Here is a 17,598-nt window from a genome sequence, read left to right as displayed (position 1 = left end):
CCTCACTTGCTTGACTTGTTTGCTGTGCTTCTAAAAGGTGGTTCTTAAAAACTGACCAGCACTTGTGGACTCCTAAGCTCTCAAAAGCAGGTAATACCTTAAAGTTTGCTCTCCTGAAGTCCTGAGTAGCAACTTCACTGTCTTAGTACACTGAGAATTTTCAAACTCAACCACTTCATGACCACTCTGGCCAAGACAGCCACATCCCGCAGTAGTCCTTCTCTATTCACAAATAGCAGATCTAGGAGGGCATCTTTCCTACTTGCTCACTGAGTACCTGCGACAAGAAGTTATCTCCCATATGAGGAGATATGATGAGATGAGGACAGAGGGAAAGGAAGGTGGGTTTTGTCTGGCTGGTTTTGCTTTGTTTTTTTTTAAAGCAGGCATATACGTCTTCCACACATTAAGACCTCATGCTTAGTAGACAGCCCAGATTAGGCACCAGGACTAAAACATCACGTCTATATATTTCTATTTCCGCCCTCAGGCAGGTAGGCAGAGTTCTGAGCTGCCCACCAGAACAGGGCTGCAAGAAGCTGTGACTTACTTGTATACAGATGTATGGGCTCCCCTTCTTCCGTCTCACTGTCATTCACTACTGCAAATACTGTGAATTTATACAGTGTCCCAGGGATTAACTCAGTAATTTCAGCTGCAGTGACATTGGACGTCACGTTACTAATAGAGGTACCATTGGCAATGGTTACCTCTATCCTGTATGTGTAGGAGCTGGAAGCACTGTCATTCACCTTCCACGTTAAGTTGACAGAAGTCATACCAACATATTCTGCCTTGAGACCATAGATTGGTCTGGGTTCTGTGAAAGGCAAGGAAAAAAAAAATTAACCCGCAAGAATATTTGCTGACAAACACATAAAGTGCTCTTCTCCCCACCCTATGCAAACAACAGGACTCTGTAAAACAGTAATCAGCCAGGGAAAATAATTAAGCCATCCTAATATGTTGCAAGGCACACTTGCTAGCTCTGCAGTCTACTCTAACTCCTCAAGTTTCACTTCATCTCAAGGAGTAAAACTGTCTAGGTGCAGTAGTGATTACTGACCTGCCTCAGCTGTCAACTTCATGCAGGGTGCTGAGAAAGATTGGAACACACAACCCACTGTTTTTTTCCTCAGGTGGCTATCCCAAAGAGAAGACTTTGTAACTGCAAGATCCACACGGCTTTCCCCTAGATACACAATGCCCTCTATACTAGGTAGAGTACTTCAGCTGTACTCTGTTACATAGGTATTTCAAATCTGTATGTCACAGCATGTTTGAACTGTTGCAGCTGTAACATAAAAAGCCATAATAAGCAGTGAAGGGAGCCCAAGTCTAACAGCGATAAAACTATTTCAAGGCCACACAACAATTTCAGTGCTAAATTGCACTCTCAGTCAGCCATGCAGATACATTTCTTCGGCCCATTCTCTACTCCAGTAAAGGAGTTGGATCCACGCCCCTGCATACTCTTTGCACTCTGGACTAAGAGTTTGGGCTTAAAATGCTAACACAGTACAAAAGCACAAAACAAGCTGAAGATTCACATCCCAGTCACATTCCAAGCCACTTACGTGTTACACTGTTCTGATCACTTCCTGCACTGTCAGATACTGACACATCCCTGGACGGTCTTCCACCTCCATAGGTTTTGTTTTCACTTGTAAAGTTTACTGATAAATTATCATTACTACTGGTTCCTGGTTCAGCAGTTACATTTTTTGAACTGCAATCCTCAGTGCCTGAAAGAATACAAAGCAATAAGTATCTTTACAAAACTTCTGGGTTTCCCATTTGCAAAAGTACAGTCATTTTTAGATAGCACGCACAGACCCATAGTCACTTCTGTTTTCCCAGTTTGTTCTCCTGCATAGATTTCACTGCACGCTTCCTGGTTTTACCACTTTTAACTTCTGCCAGGTGACTTAATTTAGATTAAGAGATTGCCACGTTATTTTGGTCATTCACTGACTCTACCCACGGTTTGGATGAAAGCTACAACACACCAATCTGCCATTTTTTCAGTGCAGTGTTCTGTTCTTTTCAAACAAGAGACTTGCAGCCACATTCTGCATGTGTATTTTTCTCACATAGTATCAGAAGAGCCTATTTACTCAATCTGGCGTAGAAACTTTGTCTCTTCCCCCCAGTGTATGAGCAAAAAAGTTCTCATATTCACACGGTGTGTTCCCACAAGTAAGGAAGAGACACAACATATCTACAGAAAACAACTTTAGGTTTATATAGTGCAGCTCAAAGTGTGGAGAGAGTTGATTCAAGCCCTAAAATTTAAAGGCTAAGTCATGCAAGTCAGATGTTCAATATTAAGGTAGAACTCATCTGCAAGCACTTTTGGAAATTTTTGCCACATGAAAACTTGTCATCTTGGCAAGTACAGCAGTTGCTATATTCGCTTCAGAAAATCCTTAAAGCATCACTTCGGGTGTCTTTTTTTGTTTTGGGGTTTGTTTTGTATTGCCTAAAGGCAAAGTATATTTTCCAATCTTCATAAGCACATTATATTTGTACTTAATTTTACAAGAACTCTTTACAACCATTTATATCCTTAAATATCCTTTTAAATAAAACACATTGCAGGAATTACAGTCACTAAAATAAGTGAGTTTACATTTTTGAATGCTATTTCTAGAAATTATTTTCAGATGAATTAAATACTTAGCTGATACTGTTCGATCTTTCTTAAAAGAAATCAAGCTAATGAGAGTTATATTAGAAATATATAATTGAGTAACAGAATGATACTTACAGACAACTGTACATCTGACCTGGAAAAAAAAAAAATTAAAACTTTAAAACTACTGGAAGCTCAAATAAAGTAAATTTTGGGTTAATTAACACATGGGGGGGTGGGGGTGGGGGCAGAATCAGTTAAAAAAAAAAAAACAACCCAAAGCACTACTGCTACACTCCAGACCTTTCAACCTGCAAGAGAGATACCTAAAAATCTACTGACATAAAAATAACCCGAAAAACGTATGAAGTATTAGAGAAAAAAAGCCAAACACGGGCAAAATGTTACTTTTTTTTTTTTTAAAAAACTAGTTTCACTTGCTGATTATTTTGCACATATAAATTTAAAAACAAACCCTACAAGATCTTAGTCAAAAGACACTTCAGTTAGTATCTTCGACACCATCCCAGAAAAAGCAGCAGATGCAAATTAGGTCTTTTTTATCCCTAAGATTTTTCCTTTCATCCTATTGCTGTATAAATTTTATTATTACTTCTCACAAAAGAACATTTTGCATTTTCTGAAACAAACTCAGTGTAGTCAAAGTTCAAAACACTTAGTATATATTCTAAAATCTAGTTTATGTATGTGTACATATCCATAAAGTATCAGCAGTTGCCATTTAACTGCAACCTGAAACTACTCTGCTAGTATTACTGACCACACCAGAATTTTGCTTTGAAAATGTTTTTTTAGTCTTCCAACTTCATGCTTTTACTTCCTAATAAGCCATTTCCCTTCCTGTTAGTGTGCAAACTGGCCTGTAAATTGTTTATTTCATCTCCCTCCAGATGGCAGTACAAAATGCTCCTTTAGGAGTGAAATAAAAACCCCAGATTGAGGTCTGCAGGCGCTTGAGAGGAAAACTCTGATTTCCTGAGACTCCCAAGACTCTTGTAGCCAGCTGACTCCAACCGACTGCAGCAGCCACTTTTGTCATGTAACAAGCAGATTACTTCAGCAATTGTATCAGGCATTAAATACAACTATTAACCTTGCAAAGCTACACATGACAAGGCAAAAACAAGCATGCAGAGATACGTGTTCCACAGACAGGCAAGCCCCCAGCCTGATGCTGCAGATCCACAGTGCCTTGTGCCAGGGAGGCTTGAGGGGACGGGAGATTTCTGCCCATGCACCTCTGGGTCTGTTTTTGGCATCATGGTGGGTGCAGGCGGAGGTAGTCTCCAGCCCTGACTGCTCTAACATCACCTTCAAAGGGCTAGCCCTTTGGTTGGACCTTATACTGTGCTGTTCCTAGAAAATCCAGCTTAGCTTTATACTGGATGGTGCCTTACTCACAGAGAGCACCAAGCCTGCTGATTGCAGAGGTTGACACATTTATCCAAAGCACTTCAAATTGTCTCATCTCTTTCCACCCTGTTTTCTTGGACAGTTTCTTAGCTGTTTCTGCAATTCCATGAGCTAACCCAAAATAAGCAGCTATATCCTATCAACCCAATGCAAAGCTTGAAACCCAAAACACTCGCCCCCCAGCTCTCACATTGCTGGTGCCACAAGTAGCTCCATCAGCAGTAGCTCCCTGCATCACAGTTGTGGGCCCAAGCAGATACAAAAAGTAGTCAGAAGATATCATTAAATCATCTTGTTCTCCATAACAGAGACTACAAAAAGCACTCCACAAATGAGGCAGGCCAGCTGACTAGAAGCAACCCCTCCAGCTTTACAGTAAGCAGAAATGCACCAGAAAAAAGATTCGAGTGGAGAGGCCCCCTTCTAGCCTGTGATGGTCTCGGTGCCACAGCAAGATGTTTGGGCACACCTCCTAGGCAAAAGAACACTTGTAAGCAACAAAGAACTAACGCCTGGTCTTCTCTAGCACAGCCCTACTGACAACTCGGGACACAAAGGACATTACAGAATCACAGAATGGCAAGGGTTGGAAGGGACCTCAGGAGATCATCCAGTCCAACCCCCCTGCTAAAGCAGGTTCACCTACAGCATGTTACACAGGACATCATCCAGGCAGGCTTTGAATATCATCCAAGGAGGAGACTCCACAACCCCCCTGGGCAGCCTGTTCCAGTGCTCTGTCACCTTCAAAGTAAAGAAGTTTTTCCTCATGTTCAACCGAAACCTCTTATGTTTCAGTTTGTGCCCATTGCCCCTTGTCCTGTTGCTGGGCACCACTGAGAAGAGTCTGGCTCCGTCCTCATGACTTCCACCCTTAAGATATTTGTATGGGTTGATGAGGTCCCCTCTCGGTCTTCTCTTCTTCAGGCTGAACAAGCCCAACTCTCTCAGCCTTTCCTCACAGGGGAGATGCTCCAGTCCCTTTATCATCCTTGTTGCTCTCCTCTGAACTCTCTCCAGTTCCTCATCTTTCTTGAACTGAGGAGCCCAGAACTGGACACAGTACTCCAGGTGGGATCTCACCAGGGCAGAGTAGAAGGGAAGGAGAACCTCCCTCAACCTGCTGGCCACATTACTCTTAATGCACCCCAGGCTTTCTTGGCAACAACGGCACACTGCTGGCTCATGGTCAGCTTGTCGTCTACCAGGACTCCCAGGTCCCTCTCAGCAGAGCTGCTTTCCAGCAGGTCATCCCCCAGCCTGTACTGGTGCATGGGGTTCAACGTCCCCAGGTGCAGCATTCAACACTTGCCCTTGTTGAACTTCATCAAATTCCTCTCTGCCCAACTCTCCAGCCTGTCCAGGTCCCGCTGAATGGCAGCACAGCCTTCTGGCATATCAGCCACTCCTCCCAGTTTTGTGTCGTCATCTAACTTGCTGATGGTACACTGTCCCCTCGTCCAGGTCATTGATGAATAAATTACTTGGGATGCAGATGTCCTACGTACAAGCGCGAGGCTCCTCCTCAACCTTTCTGAATATACAAGAGCCCAGCCAAACTGCAAGTCTATCAGGAAGTGAGGAAATGTTTGTCTGTACTCAGGTCAAGAGCCTGTCTGTAGTCTTTCATGAAGAAGTGGCCAAGGAAGAGACTACAAAGGAAAAAGCCAATCTTAAGGCAGGAAAACACTACCATGCAACGTTCAGAGTAGAAGCTCTGTGGAAACAGCTACTGAATGATGAGCAAGAAGTGGGATTCCCTGAAAAGCAGGGTGATCTAAAGGCAAAGCCAAAAAGATGCTATGTTTAATAAGAAAGGGAATTTGCAAAAAGAACAAAACATGAAGATATACCACAGGACATGGCGATTTCTGCAGCCCTATAGACAAAACAGCAAAAGCCTGACATCAGTGACAACCTGTCCTTCAGTTACTTTCTCTTCTGTAAAACTGCCTGAAGGTGACAAAATTTCTTATCTCCTTCTCCCCACATTTTGAGTTCTGAGGCACAGCATCCTTCCCGAGCAACAGGAACAACAGACATCATATGACTGAGAAACAGGTATGCCACTACCAAGTCCCCTGCACCCCTGCCTGTCACCTCCCCATTTCCTCCCTGCCAGCTCAAAAAAGCAGCATGTTGATTCCTGTTCTACCCTCAGCTACAGCCATCTGATCTAATGGTAAATTATTACCAAGCTGCTAGAAACTTGGGTGTACTGTAGTCTGTGGGTTTTGTTAATGATGCTCAAACAACAAAAGGAAAGTTATGCTAAAACTCCTGTCACGTGATGAACGAACAACTTCCCATCATTTTACTTGCTTTTGTTTATCACACAGTTTGGCAATCCCCTCTCACAATACCCGTCTGTCTTTCCAGAACCCTATGTGCAAACCAAATTCAAAAAAACCCACATCCCGTCAGCAGCAGGCAGGCCTCCTTCTGAAACACAAAACCGCGCAAAACAAATGATCCCATTCCCCAGCGTCAGCCTGCCTGACTCAGTCATTCCGTGCTGTATTTTTCAACACAAGCCATGAACTGAACTGTTCTCCAGCCTTATGTTATTACTGAATGAGATGCTATTTATACAAAACATTTGTTTATTATTTCAGAGGATATTTGTGCTGAACACCTGATTCTCCTTGTGTTTGCACCTAATGTACCAGGAGCCCTCCCATTTCCACTTTTCTTTTCAATGACATGAATCCATATTATTCATGTATAGAGTTATGCATTTTTTTAACCAAAAAACTGTAACTTGTGGTAGGGGTAGAACATCCCTCCCCTAGAAAACACTCAACAGATCAAGAAAAGACAGCAAAATGCAAAACACTGAACGTTTCAACTGAACAGCGGGAGAAATGTGTATACACAAACTCATCACTGTCATCAGCTATGGCAAGTGAATCTTGTCATTTGTCACACAGCCACTCTTCGAGCCTGATCAAAGGCTGTACATTCCAGAGGAGCTGAATAATTCATCTGCACTTGCACAAGGTCTGTCCTGTACTCCTTATGCGTGCAGTTATTTATTGACCAGGAGTTGGTGGTGTGTAATAAATGCAGGACTCAGCTCCGTCCTCCTCAGGTATACAGTAGGTCACCTAACTGAGGAATTACTATTAGTCTTACAGGTAACCTTATTGAGGAAGATGTAAGATGTGCTGCAGGAAAACATCTTCAAAAATACTGTGACTGAGAAGCCCAAGTTCCACTGGTAAGACTTGGACTAAGACATCTTCAGGTGCAGGACTTAAAATGTGCCTGCTGTACACATGTATTGGGGAAGCCATGGGAGCTGGTCAGCAGCGGGGAAGACAGGAGTGCCTCCCCTCCTGCTGGCCACAAGAGACTACATCAGCTTGGTTCTGCTGCCAAACTGTACCCTCTGATGAAGTTAGGGTTCCTGCACTGGGGGGAACCCCCTTGTCAACAGCAGCCCACCTGCCTGAGGTGCTCCAATTTCCAAAACAATGTGGTTTGGTTCATATAAATACAAGGTTAAGAAGCTGGCTTAACAGTCAAAGTGAGCAAACCAAAAAGATCCTAACCAAAAAAAAACCCTAGCCACAAATCCTTTCTGAGAACACAACTTGAGGCTGCTGCTTAGTGTTTCTTGCGTGCTCACCAGTGTGTGCCTTGTGACTCAGATGCAAAAAGCCAGGAAATTAATCACACCCCTCTCAAAGCTAACGATCTTTCACATGTGTACCTTCAGATCTTCTCTTTTCCACCCACCCATCCTCTCAGGTTTGGAGGAGCTCCAGAAAAATACCACCAAGCTATCACAGTGGTCTCCAAATTCTTTCTCAACCAACGGCATAATTAAGATCCTTGCCCCAGTAACCCTGGTCTTGCTTCGCTATCACAGTGGTCTCCAAATTCTTTCTCAACAACCTTTCACAAAACCAACAGCATAATTAAGATCCTTGCCCCAGTAACCCTGGACTTGCTTCCTTTTTTTTCCATTAGTTGTCCCACATCCATAACTAGGGGCTTTAGGGCAAGCCACCACACTACAACCACCACAATGGTTTTAAGACTCCAGGCTTTGCTTCACTGACCTTATCGGTCATCGCTGCCCGGCCAACAAACATTAACCAGCAAAGACGCAGCAACTTGGTGACTTGCAGACTGCTCTGTCACCTCTGATATTTCATACTTGGCACAGGTTTATTCAGAAAGCATTCCCACAGAGAGGTGTTATTCAAGGACACACAAGGTAAGCAAAAATTAAATCCTGGAATGCTACTGGGAAGCCCCACAATAACGCAAGTGGGATTGTCCGGGTATTGCATCCACAGACTGATACAGCTTTCCAATACTTGATGATTTTCTAGGATTTGTAAGGCATTGACTGCTCTTCCAGCTAGCGACATCTTCCCCCTTCACTGAGAGTGTAAAGTCTAAATCAGCAAGGAGTGACACCTTCTTGCAGGAGACAACAATCTCAGAGACAGGGTGGGGTTTGGAAAGATGTAATGTTTCTGTCTCTTGCAACCCATTGCAACCCATCTCAGGGATGTTTCACCTCATTCATTTCCACATTATGTCAAAATGAATGAAGTTCGTAGGCTTACAGCAGCAGGCAAGAAAAAGGAGATGACCTGAACTGAGGCATGGAGCTATATGCCTAAACCTGTATGAACCTAGTTCAAGTTACAGGCCTTGACAATTTCTGGGGTTTGGGGTGAAAAAATACCATACTGGAAAATGAGCTGCAATATCCTTGTGCAATATTTTGTCCTATTTTCCAATTTCTTCCTAAAAAGTTGTAAGTCTTCAATTGCAAAGCATTTATCTGCATTTAAGCAGACAACTGCTAAGGACAAATTGCTATACTGTTATAAAATGTATAGGAATTCATATGCAATTAAAGATATTCCAAGCCAAGAAAAGCAAGTGTTTTATCCTGTGCTTATTGTATGAAAAGAAAAAAGACAATGCAGATTAAACCTGCGTACTGTAGATGCGCTCCAAGCTACGCTTACAGTTCACTTATCCATTTCAGTGGTCCTCCTGCTTCAGGTCCTTACTACTTCAAGGAGGAAATAGTCAACAGGAGGCTAAGTCAGAAGCTAACATTTAATTATGTTATGTAGCTTCATTTAAGAATTATTACTTTGTGGATTTGGTCCTAGCATTTGGGGTTTTGTATTTTCCGTTTCCAGTGTGCATTTACCCTGCTAAATTCATTTTAACTGCAACCCACAACAGGTTTTTTGATTCAAATTAACTCTAGATGATCTCAATAATATGACACATTCACTTCCAATAAAAAACTGAAAATTATGCTGTGGCAAGTGTCAGCTCCGCATGTTTTCCCCTCTGGTATCTTAGGCAGGCACTCACGGCCCATCCACAAAACACAATTTCACAGAATGTTTGGTTGATGTGGTTTTATCCTGGGGAAAAAAAGCTCTAATTTTAGAAGCAGTGCACTAAGTTTTTGCAAGATCTTTGGAGTCTTCTCTTCTTTTAACTCTAAATGAGCAGCTCCACTAACGAGACTGCATGGGACCACACAGAGACCCAGAAGAAACAAACATGAACCGATGTTTGTTACTAATTGGGTAGGGCTGGACCCTCTTAGGACACCACGTTGTATTAGGAAGCTATTCAAAACCCCAAAGCAGTTGACAGCCATACACAACTGTCCACAGGCTATTTTGAGCTGTTACGCAGTTATGTGAAAGAGGAAAGACTATTTCACTTTGCATGCATTTATATTTTACCCCTGACATTTCTAAATTCTGTCTTCCCTGAAGCAAGCTTTTCTCCAAGAGGGACCAAATATCATTTTTTTCCACTAGCTTTTATGAAAACAAATGAGGAGATTCTGGTTTGTGCAGCACCTCCAGTGAACTAAAAATGTTGTGGAAGACAAAGCCTTGTAGGAAAGCCAAGATGAGACACCAAATGAAAATTTGTGATGAAACATACTGGAGAAAGTTCTTCCTTCCTCTCCTGATTTTTCTCCAAATTTTACCTGTATCTGCTTCTTAGGTGGCTAGCCCAGGACCAAGGATTTTTCTGGGCAACACATCCAAAATAAAGAGAAATATACAGAATGGATCTTATCCGAATTATACTTTTTAGATCTGTTTCCCATTCCTCAGTCCTGCCTTCAAGAAAAGACTTCTCAGGTAAGTTTTCCTGTGGTTTGGTACAAGGAAGTGATTCACCTACCTGTGCACATACAAAACAAACAAGCAACAGAAATACCTAAGACCAAGCAGCACAGATTTTGGTAGGAAACAGGCTGACAAGAGGCCCAGACACCAAACACAACTGCATTGCAACTGATAGCTCTCTCCCCACTAATCCTAGGAAGCACCATTAGACTTCTTTCCAACAGCTTCCAGATCAAACATCAGTTTAAAACCTTTCCATGCAACCCAGCAGTAGTTCTTCCCTTTGCCCCAAACCTGCAGGTCCCAATGAACTACAGGCAGTAGGTGCTGCAAACCACCTCACAGTTCAGCAGCATCCCTCCAAGCAACCAGCAATCTTCCAACTGAGAAAACAACAACAAAACTTCATCCCCGAGAAAGGCTGAGAAGTTTCACTGAATTTCAATTATTTGTATAACCCAGTAAGTCCTACATGTAATGTCTCTTCAGAGACGATCCTGCTGGAGAAGTTTACAAAGAGAACAGTGCGCTTATTTGACAATGGCAATGAGTAATATTTAAAACAATTACTTACTAAAACCCAAATTGTTATCCTACTCAAGCTACACATCATACCGACATCGGTGGAACTGCAGCTGGGTGTGTAATGAGCAATGCCTGAATCGAAAAACCTCCTCTTTCAACAAGAATTTTCAGTTAAGACTGCCAGTCATTTTCTTTCAAAACTAAGAAAGCATCAACCTTTATTTTATGTGAGCAAGGCACATTCCTGCATGTAGCCTAACAGCACTATTTTTTCACTCTGAGTCATTACTCAGGCACACCCTGGAAGAAGGAGGATACAATGAGGGGGGGGAAAAAAAGGAAAAAAAACCACCAAACTCCAGTGGCAATGACACAATGCTAACTGTCCCCAAATCAGCAGGGTTGGCCACCCAGGCAACATGGAAAATGTACACCAGAGCCAGCAGCTGCCTGGCCTTTGCAGCACAGCTGTGAAAATGAGGGGCATTTCTTGACAGGGCCCTATTTCAGAACCGCTTAGCTGAGAGCAATGAGACTCAAGTTTCTCTCTCATCACAAGTAGATTTCACTTTCCTGAGCTGGACACTTCAGAATCTACACAGTTTTTGCTCAGGAAAGTGTTAAAAGATACTTTACAAGGAGCACAACATTGAGCTAGATTTGGTTTGAGAGTTTTCCAAGCTAAATTAGCTGTAAAAGGATTTTAAAACTTACACAAAAGCTCAAATACACTATCGAAAAGATGATTTGTATTGAAAATAAAGACCAAACTTTTGATCTCTGACACCCTGTCTGGGGCAGGAGAACCATGGTGTCTGAAAGCCTTCAGCTTGCTCACACAGAGCTCAAAACTGCCTCGCTGGACAGAAAGTCCTTTTTTTGTGGCAGTCTTAATGCTGGTACATGAAGGGCTTGTTGTTTCCTGCCTTACTTCTATACTTTTCTTAGGACAGTTTATCTTTTTGCCCTTACCAGTGTCCTGAAAACTTCCTAATTTAAAAAGCAATGAGGCGTGCAGCTGGGAGAAACCAGCCTGTGACCACTGCCTGACATGGAGACCTCTCAGGCTAACCTTCATCTCCTCCTTCACGCTCTGTTACAGTTTATTACCATTTATTTATGCTCCTTCAGCATGGTCAGTTCTAACTCCATGTAAGATGCTCCACTAGAATCCAAATAAATTATCTGTATGGCACTGCCCTTGCCCCGTAACTGGGTAAATCCACTCAAAGGGAGGGAGGAAAGCAATCCTTTCTCACCATCCCCAAACAGCAACTCTGGTTTGGTAATGTAGTCTTGAGACCACTAGAGGCCCCAATAAAACCATCGAACTTCAGCCTGAGTGACTAACAGCAGTGAAATATGCCTAAATTCCCATAAAAATTGACGTATTCTGGAAAGTACAAGGCTAGGAATGACCACACTAGAGCATAAAGCATGGATGTAGATGTAAACACTGGCTCAGATGCAGATCGTGGGAGCTAATGACACTACGCTGAGCTGAGCTAAGGCAGGCTCAGAGCCTCTTCAAGCATCACAAACCTGTCAGGAGGGAAGTAATTTTATACAATAAATTACTGGCTGGACCCTAGAATTTCTTCATGGTGTTTACTGCATCTCACATCTTCAGCTGCACTGTTTTATATTGAATCTATGTTTTTTGGTGGGCCCTAAAAGCAAAGTAACATTTGATCAATTTCTTCAAAATAAATGCAGATTGCCTCATTGCAAATAATGTGCTGCTAAACCTTTTCCAACTCTAAAATAAGTCAGGGATCTGGTTGATCTACAAGGATCAGATTATCACAAACACAAACAATTGGATTAAACAATGTTTTCCCATATGCTGTTTTCACATGCAGCAACATAGGGCTAGGGGGACACCCTTGAGGTTTGTCTGCAACTGTCAGCCCATTTAATCCTGTAATGAATTTAAACTGTAGCAAAAGACAAACGGACTGCAAGCGTTCAAAACATGTAGTAATACTCCTGGGAGGGAACAAAAGATCTCATTGTACGGCTCCAGTAAGTTCATCTAGGGCTCTGGTAGAGCCTCTCTTTTCCTCATCTTTGAACAGAAGCTGAATAGAAACAGGAATGAGAATTGGCTCCGCCATCACCCCATCACCAGACTCGCCTCTATGAATACATTAAGGCTGCATGAGAAGTTATTCACAGACAACAACATGGGCTCTCTCTCACTTACCAGTCAATAGACATGTCTATCAAAGGTCAACTTCATGGCCATCTGGGAGGACCAGCTATGGTGGAAAAAGGCTGGGTGATGCAGGGTCAGAACCGGAGATCAAACTGACACTGCAGCCTGACCAGCTGCAACCTTTTTGTTCTAGAAAAATAATATTTTTTTTCTTAGCTCTGATACGGATCAAATAGCTAATAGCTCATTTCAAACTCTTACATTTAAGAGGAAGACATGTTTATGTTATTTGAGTCTCAAAACATGTTCATTTCAAATAAATTGCATACTGTATCACTGTGAAGTGTTTGCTTAGCCTTGTACATCGCTTGAAAAAAGAAACAGAGGAAGCTTTGAAAACTAAGAGTCAAATTTTACAACATTTTGGTCATCATTTGCTTAGAGCAATAATACTGCTGATATGGCTTCCCATAGCCTTTGCTATTTCCATACAATTACCTATTTTCTGCTACCTGTATCACCAGAATACAAAAGCATTCCTCCTTCCATTGCATGGTTTTAACAGACAAATCCAAAGTTTTCATAAAAGATTACTGAAAATAACTTTTTTTAAAAAATGCAATTAAGTGAAAGACAAACATTCCTTAATTTTACCCAATTTAATCCAAACTGGTTGTACTACCACTAAATGAATATCCTCTACCAGCAAGTTTAATGATGAAGCACAATTATTTCAATCAGAAATTCATCTTGATGATGGTTATTGCGAATTTTAAACCCATGAGATTTTAAAAAGAAAATTTCTATGAAAGTTATGTGTCTGAAGGCACATATATATCTATATTTTATACAGGCAGCCTTCTGTTTAACAGATTGCCTTGGCAAAACATTTAAAAATCACTTTGAAGATTTCTTAGAAATAGTAGTGCACTACTAAGAACAATTTTGTCGCGCAGGCCTCCACAACATTTGAGTGTTACCCCTAATGGAAAACCAGAAAGGGGCAGCAACAAGTGCAGTACTATCCTCCGAGCACTTCAGCATGATCTCACTGTGGTAGAGTTTGCAGTAGCAACTATTGCCTCAACTGTGGCTGCAAAAAAGTGAGATAGTAAAAAGAACCAATAGTAGCCAGGCACCAACACTGCGGAAGAGATTGGGCACAGGGAAAGCTTCATCAGTATCTCTCCTTTTTCCTATCTATGTTATTAACCCATTTAGTCAAATTATTTTTTAAAAGCATATTTGGTATAGTTAGAAATTTAAGTCTAGGAATGTCTCCCAGATATCTTCAATGTATTTTAGACAAACCTCTCTTAATACTTACATAAAAAATTGCAGGATGAAAGAAGAGTAGCAGGCACTAGAATCAATGGCAACTGCTCATCCTCCTGCTTCATTTATGTTGCATCTTCAAAACCACGTAACAGTTTCAATTAATTATTCTTTGACTCAAACTAAGAGTCACAAGAATAGATTTAATTTTATTTCACCCAAATTATATACTCAATGTCTTTGAAACATTGGATATATTCTCTTTTGTTCCTATGTCCTCAACAAACCACATACACGAAAACTGAAAAACATGACTACTTCCTCTCTAGAAGCTTTCTAACCTTGAGATAAACTGTAGAAACAGTTTCCCTGCAGCACCACAAAATGCCTCAGAGGCCTAGAAGGACAAGAACTTTATGATTTACATACATAGAGGTTTATATGGATTTCACATATTAAAGACGAAACAATGCCTACAATCAACAGTAGCAAAGCATTTCCAACCAAGAAAGTAACAAACAGTAGTAAAACCTTTCCATATCAGAGACACTTCTTTCTAGCCTGACATTTAATGTTTTAATTTTTTCATACTTTGCAATAGCTAAGGCATAACATCTCTATCATTTTCAGGGAGGAAACAAGGATATGTCCCAAGCCAGCTAGAGCACAGTCACTGCTATTATTTATTTGCCAATTAAAAAAAAAGTAAAGTTTTCCCACTCAAATACTAAAGCCACATTAAACTAGCATTAAGACAAAGATGAAACTAAATCCTCCATGTCTGTGTCATATTTTATGTGCATGTCACAGAATGCTAAGTCATTTAATGTATTTGCTCATGTAATAGCCAGATTTCCCCCAGATTAGGGGAATAACATACATATTTGTAACTATCTATAACCTGCCACTTGCCAACAGTAAAGCCTGTAAAGCAGCAATATAAAACAGGAGTTACACAAACCTTAAGCACTCTGCATCATCCTGCTGGGTGGGATCTTCTTAGGTCTTTAAAGTTTAGCACATTAAAAAAATACGCAAGATGTTAGGGTGCTGAGTCAGAAGTCAAAGCTTTCTATCAGGTGACATCACAGAATCACAGAATCGTAAGGGTTGGAAGGGACCTCAGGAGATCATCTAGTCCAACCCCCCTGCTAAAGCAGGCTCACCTAGAGCATGCTACACAGGACTTCATCCAGGCGGGCTTTGAATATCTCCAGAGAAGGAGACTCCACAACCTCCCTGGGCAGCCTGTTCCAGTGCTCTGCCACCCTCAGAGTGAAGAAGTTCTTCCTCATATTCAACTGAAACCTCTCGTGTTTCAAACTAGCATTAAGACAAAGATGAAACTAAATCCTCCATGTCTGTGTCATATTTTATGTGCATGTCACAGAATGCTAAGTCATTTAATGTATTTGCTCATGTAATAGCCAGATTTCCCCCAGATTAGGGGAATAACATACATATTTGTAACTATCTATAACCTGCCACTTGCCAACAGTAAAGCCTGTAAAGCAGCAATATAAAACAGGAGTTACACAAACCTTAAGCACTCTGCATCATCCTGCTGGGTGGGATCTTCTTAGGTCTTTAAAGTTTAGCACATTAAAAAAATACGCAAGATGTTAGGGTGCTGAGTCAGAAGTCAAAGCTTTGTATCAGGTGACATAAATAATGGACCTTTGCTACCTGCCAGTGGCTATTCACCTGCATGAAATGTGCAGGTAAGGGGAGAGAGATAAGAGCAAAGAGGAAGTTAATTGTATTCCAGCTGCTAAAACCTTGTTATCTTGTACCTCGTAATTGATGTGGTTGTGTAGACTTCCACACTGCCTTCCCTGAACTGCTCCCTTATTGGCCTCACGCTCTTTCTATACCTTCCAGTAAGGGTTAAACCAAGAGTGATTCACAAGCTGGATTTCTTTGCACCTCTCCTGTCTCTAACGGAGATGTCACAGAGTTATATAATGCTGACAGAAACGTGACTTCCTGAAAAACAGGTTTGAATAAAGTATGTAAAACTTTTGTAAGTATGCTTACATACCAGAACAAAGCAGTGCATCCTTCACAGGCTATGGCAGCCTCTCATCATCTCTAGGAGGTACTGCTTTATCACTGCTTATAGCAACTACATTACAGCAGTTCAACTGTGGAAAACAAACTAACAAGAAATGGCACTTTGGACCAATTTGCCTTATCAGCAAGAGGTGCCAGCAGGGTTTGATCACACCCAGCAAGGTTTTAGCCTTTGCCTGCGTGGCATAACCCCCACCCTGTGTTTTGGTGAGGAGACATCTTGCAGACACTAACTGGGAAGAGTTTTATCTAGATGAAAGACTCAGCTAAGACACATACGAATGAGGCCGAAGGCATACCAAACCAAGTCGAACTAAAGACCACTGTTCACTGCACCCAGACTGCCTGGTGCAAAGCTAAAGACTTTTCAAATGGCTGAGAAACACATTAGCTTAAATACACCAGTGCAGACAAGGCCCTAGTTTAGAAAGATGCCTGATCCATCACCTGACTCAAGCTATGAAAATGGAAATATACCCGCAGACTTTTTTTTTCTGTCAAGGGAATACCATGTATTGCAACACAGGAGTCTCCAGATGCCAAAAGGCATGAAGGCAGATGTCTAGACAACCTCTAAGGGCTTAACATCTTTATAAAGACATTTTCTCCTTTTCTTTTCTAGTGATATATCCTGTCTGTATGACTCATAACCTTTTAAAATCCACTGTTATAACACTTTCTCCCCTGCACCATACAGCAGGTTTTATGTCTATGCTTCTTCTAACAGCAACCGCATGTTGTGAAAGCTGTGTTCAAAGCTCACTTTAAATCCTGACTTTTAAGATTTAGAGCCCAGCCCCTGCTCTGTCTCTCAAAGACACTTACCAAAGCACATTCCTTACAAGCAAGCCAAACAAACAGAAAAGCATTTGGAAAACTAAGGGGTTTCCTTCTTGTTTTAAAACAGAGGAGAGACTGGCAAGTGTGTGCCCCTGCACTATTATGCAGCGGGTTCAGACGCAGGTTACAAAAAAGATGAGCTCTGATCATATATGACATCGTTGCATGAAAGAGGGAAGACATAGCACCACCTATTTCTCAAAATCAGGGTTTATAACAAAAAAACCCCCACACCAAATCCCCCAAAACCAACCATCAGCTAGAATGCCTTATCAGTGGATAACTGTGAAATCAGGGATATGTTCATAGAAAACATTTCAAGACTAAATTTTCCTACAAGAAGCAAGTAGGTAGGGTTCTGTAGGTGCCAAAAAAAGAAAGTTTTTGCACTACATGTACTTCTAACAACCATGTTTCATTATGTGCTGCGACATGAAGTTACCTATTTTCATTCAAACACTACTACTCTGGAGACAGGAATCCAACACCAGCAGAGACAACCCAAGCACAGAAGAAACCAA

The 17,598-nt window shown here is 41.6% G+C and overlaps 1 protein-coding gene across 1 annotated transcript in view; it reads right to left on the bottom strand.

Moving 5' to 3' along the window:
• Positions 1-8,148, bottom strand: part of PTPRJ (protein tyrosine phosphatase receptor type J) — a 31,798-nt gene extending 23,650 nt beyond the window's left edge. The window contains exons 1-4 of the mRNA XM_035891039.1: positions 8,137-8,148; positions 2,771-2,789; positions 1,578-1,745; positions 551-820 (exon numbers count right to left, since the gene is read on the bottom strand). Of these exons, the coding sequence (XP_035746932.1) occupies positions 551-820; positions 1,578-1,745; positions 2,771-2,789; positions 8,137-8,148 (469 nt within the window). The remainder of the gene's footprint in view (positions 1-550; positions 821-1,577; positions 1,746-2,770; positions 2,790-8,136) is intronic.
• Positions 8,149-17,598: the final 9,450 nt, after the last annotated feature.

This window comes from Egretta garzetta, unplaced genomic scaffold, assembly GCF_000687185.1.
Source record: "Egretta garzetta isolate BGI_Z169 unplaced genomic scaffold, ASM68718v1 scaffold133, whole genome shotgun sequence".
NCBI classification, from domain to species: domain Eukaryota; kingdom Metazoa; phylum Chordata; class Aves; order Pelecaniformes; family Ardeidae; genus Egretta; species Egretta garzetta.
Note: the sequence above shows the minus strand (reverse complement) of the source record. Positions and strands in the feature narration are given on the sequence as shown.